General features: G+C 58.3%; 1 protein-coding gene across 1 annotated transcript; it reads right to left on the bottom strand.

The window, feature by feature from the left end:
• Positions 1-218: 218 nt before the first annotated feature.
• Positions 219-2,563, bottom strand: LOC123579817 (uncharacterized protein C20orf203). Its single transcript, XM_045443828.1, is given in 5 exon segments — positions 219-1,825; positions 1,827-1,937; positions 1,939-1,985; positions 1,987-2,189; positions 2,518-2,563. Coding segments are annotated over 5 exon segments (516 nt in total). The 3' UTR covers positions 219-1,716.
• Positions 2,564-2,845: the final 282 nt, after the last annotated feature.

Raw genomic sequence — 2,845 nt, 5'->3', positions numbered from 1 at the left:
GAACGCATCTCCCCACATCGAGCCTCTCCCACCCAGCGGGTGGACTGCAAACCTCCCAAGGCAGTGGTTGCCTCCGGGCCTTTGCACTTGTCGGCCCGCTTGGGCTAGGCTCTTCCCTCATCTCCCAAGGTTGGCTCCTTCCCATCACTCAGTTTCTCCCAAGTGTCACTTCTTCACAGAGACCCTCCTAGACCCCACCCTGTCTACAACGGCCCCCACACCCTCTTCTATCTTAGCCCTGTTTATTTTGTTCATGGCGCTTACCCTTACCTGAAATTGTATTTTTTAAATAAACTTTTTTGGGGGAGGGATAATTTTAGGTTCACAGAAAAGCTGCAGAGACAGTACAGAGGGTGGCTGTATACATTTCATCCACTTTTCTCCACGTCACCGCGTCACTTAACCTGACCATGGTACATCTGTTAAAACCAAGATGTTAACGCCGGCACATTACTATTAACTAAACCGCAGACTTTGTTCAGACGCAATTGCACTTTTCCTTTATTTACTTGTTTTCATCCGCCTCCCCCACCGGAAGGAAAACTCTGAAAGGCAGGGAGATTGCCATATTACTCACCACCAAGTCCCTCATACCTGGCAATAAATATCGATCGGTAAAAAGCAGGGGAAATCATGGCAGAAACAGCCAATGATTCCTCCCTCTGCCAGGCGCCGTTCTGAGTGTGTTAAACATCGTGAATCATTTAATCCTCAGGACAGCCCACGAGGTAGACATTATGGGGAAACTGAGGCACGGCACAGTTTGGTGGCTGGCCGCGGCCACATAGATGGTCAGTACCAGAGAAAGCGCTAGTCCTTCCGTGTCCCTAGTCCATATCAGAGCAGGGGGGCCGGCACCCTTCTGTGGGCAGGACTGAGGCCCCAGGGTGGCTGATTTGCCTGAAGCCACAGGAGGGACTGGGGCGCAGGGCTGCTGGAACCTGAGCCTCCAGCCTCCAGCTGGCTGCCCTGAGGCGGTGGCACCCCGGCTCTGCCCGGAAGGGTGTGAGCGCGGCTGCCGGGGCCACCAGCTCCGCCCTGCTTCAGGGCAACAGAGGGCAGCTGGTTCGGCCACACGCCGTGGGCTCTCTCCTGTGCCCCCAAGGCCCCAGAGCGGGGCTGAGACGCCTCACCGCCTCCCTTTGCCCATGGCCTCGGCCCGGGCCTCTGGGATCTGAGCGCTGCGGAGGCCCGGCTGGAGGAAGGGCCCTCTCCCCCGCAGTGGATGCAGCCTTCTCCGGGGGGCTTGCTGGGCTCTGGGGCAGGGAGGCGAAGGAAGAAATGGTCGTTCCTTTCTGGTTGTGGGGTGCGGAGGGGGGGAGAGCAACAGGGAGGATTATTAAGCTTTTCCCAACACCCTGGGACCAGCTGGAGAGGTGTCCCGGCACCTCCCAAAGGGAAAAGCCGTTCTGGAACAGTTGGACAGGACGGCGGCCGGCCACCCCCATCCAGCCTGGGTTCCGCCCAGCGCCAGCCTGGCGCAGACTCGAAGCCCTAATAATGTTTGCTGGATGCTTTGAATACAAGCGTCAGTGCCCAGAATCTCCTTGAGGTTTCAGCCAGGCGTGCCCGCCCCATCCCCCCTTCTGGGGAGCAGAATAAATACGGTGGGGTGTGTGTGTGTGAGAGAGGGGACACCATGAGGTGGTGGCAGCCTCCGTGAGAGAGGCAGGCTGCTCAACCCAGAGCTGGGGGGTAGGGGTGCCTTGTGCGCAGCTAATTAAACAGTGACTGAGATGAATCGGGGAGAGGCTGCTGCTCGCTAATTAAAGGTGCGGGCGCCTTGCCTGGCAAGGAGGGAAGGCAGCTCTGGGACCATGTCAAGAGGCCAGGCCAGCAAGGACAGCGCTGGCTCCCGGCATCCCTTCCATCCTCAGGCCCTCCCAGCAGGGCCCCACGGCCCCCTCCCCACTTCCCTATCTCTCCTACCCACCTTGCCGGAGCCCGGGGCCTCGGACTTCCCCCTCCCCACCAACCCAAATTGCTTTCCTGATAAGGGCCCGGGCGTTGGGGAGGAGGAGCCTGCTGGTGCCCAGTGTCTGGGCTGGAGGGTGGGCATCGTTTTGAGCCTCTGAGGTACTTCCTTTCACCCTCTCCCAAGACCCCCGAGTTGGGCAAATGAGCTCGACCAAGACGGGAGGTTGGCTGTTGTGGACGAGACCCCGAGATGACTTTTCGAATCACAGATTCTGAGACCCATAGGGGCTTTGAGGATTACCCAATTTCCCTGCTGTGACAACACCTGCTGTCGCTGGGGTCCTGCTTTGCCCCACAGGCCCTGGTGTGTGTGTGAGAGAGAGAGACAGAGATTGAGAGGAGGGGTTCCTTTCTGGTCTCGGTACACAAGTCTAGAAAAGAGGATCAGAACCGAGGATCTGTGGTCCTTGGAGGTTCCTATGTAGTGGACAAAAAGACCCCAAACTGCCCGTCCCAGCCCCACATCTGCTCAAGGCAGGAAGTGGCCCAGTGGCTGAGAGCGTGGGCTCCAGAGGCCAGAGGTCCAAGCCCCAGTCCCACCTTTTGCCAACTGTGGGACCTTGGGCGAGGTAGCTAATCGTTCCATGCTTCGGTTTCCTCATCTGCAAAGCTGAGGACGGTAACGCGTCCTCCTCACAGGGTCGCTGAAGGGATCAAGAGAGATGACCCAGGTGAGCTACTCAGCACAATGTCTGCTGCACAGAAGGGGCCCAGAAAACGCCAGCCATTATTTGAAAATCCCAGGGAGTCACGTGGCCTGCTGTCCACCTCTCTTCCATGTGACCTCCTAGCTGACACCACAGCTGCAGCAGGGGTGATAAGGGCCTGTGTCCCTGTGTCAGACACAGGGAGAGCAGGTCACCCTTCA

This window comes from Leopardus geoffroyi, chromosome A3 (genome assembly GCF_018350155.1).
Source record: "Leopardus geoffroyi isolate Oge1 chromosome A3, O.geoffroyi_Oge1_pat1.0, whole genome shotgun sequence".
Classification (NCBI taxonomy): Eukaryota; Metazoa; Chordata; class Mammalia; order Carnivora; family Felidae; genus Leopardus; species Leopardus geoffroyi.
The sequence above is the reverse complement of the archived record's forward strand: the minus strand, read 5'-3'. Positions and strand labels throughout refer to the sequence as shown.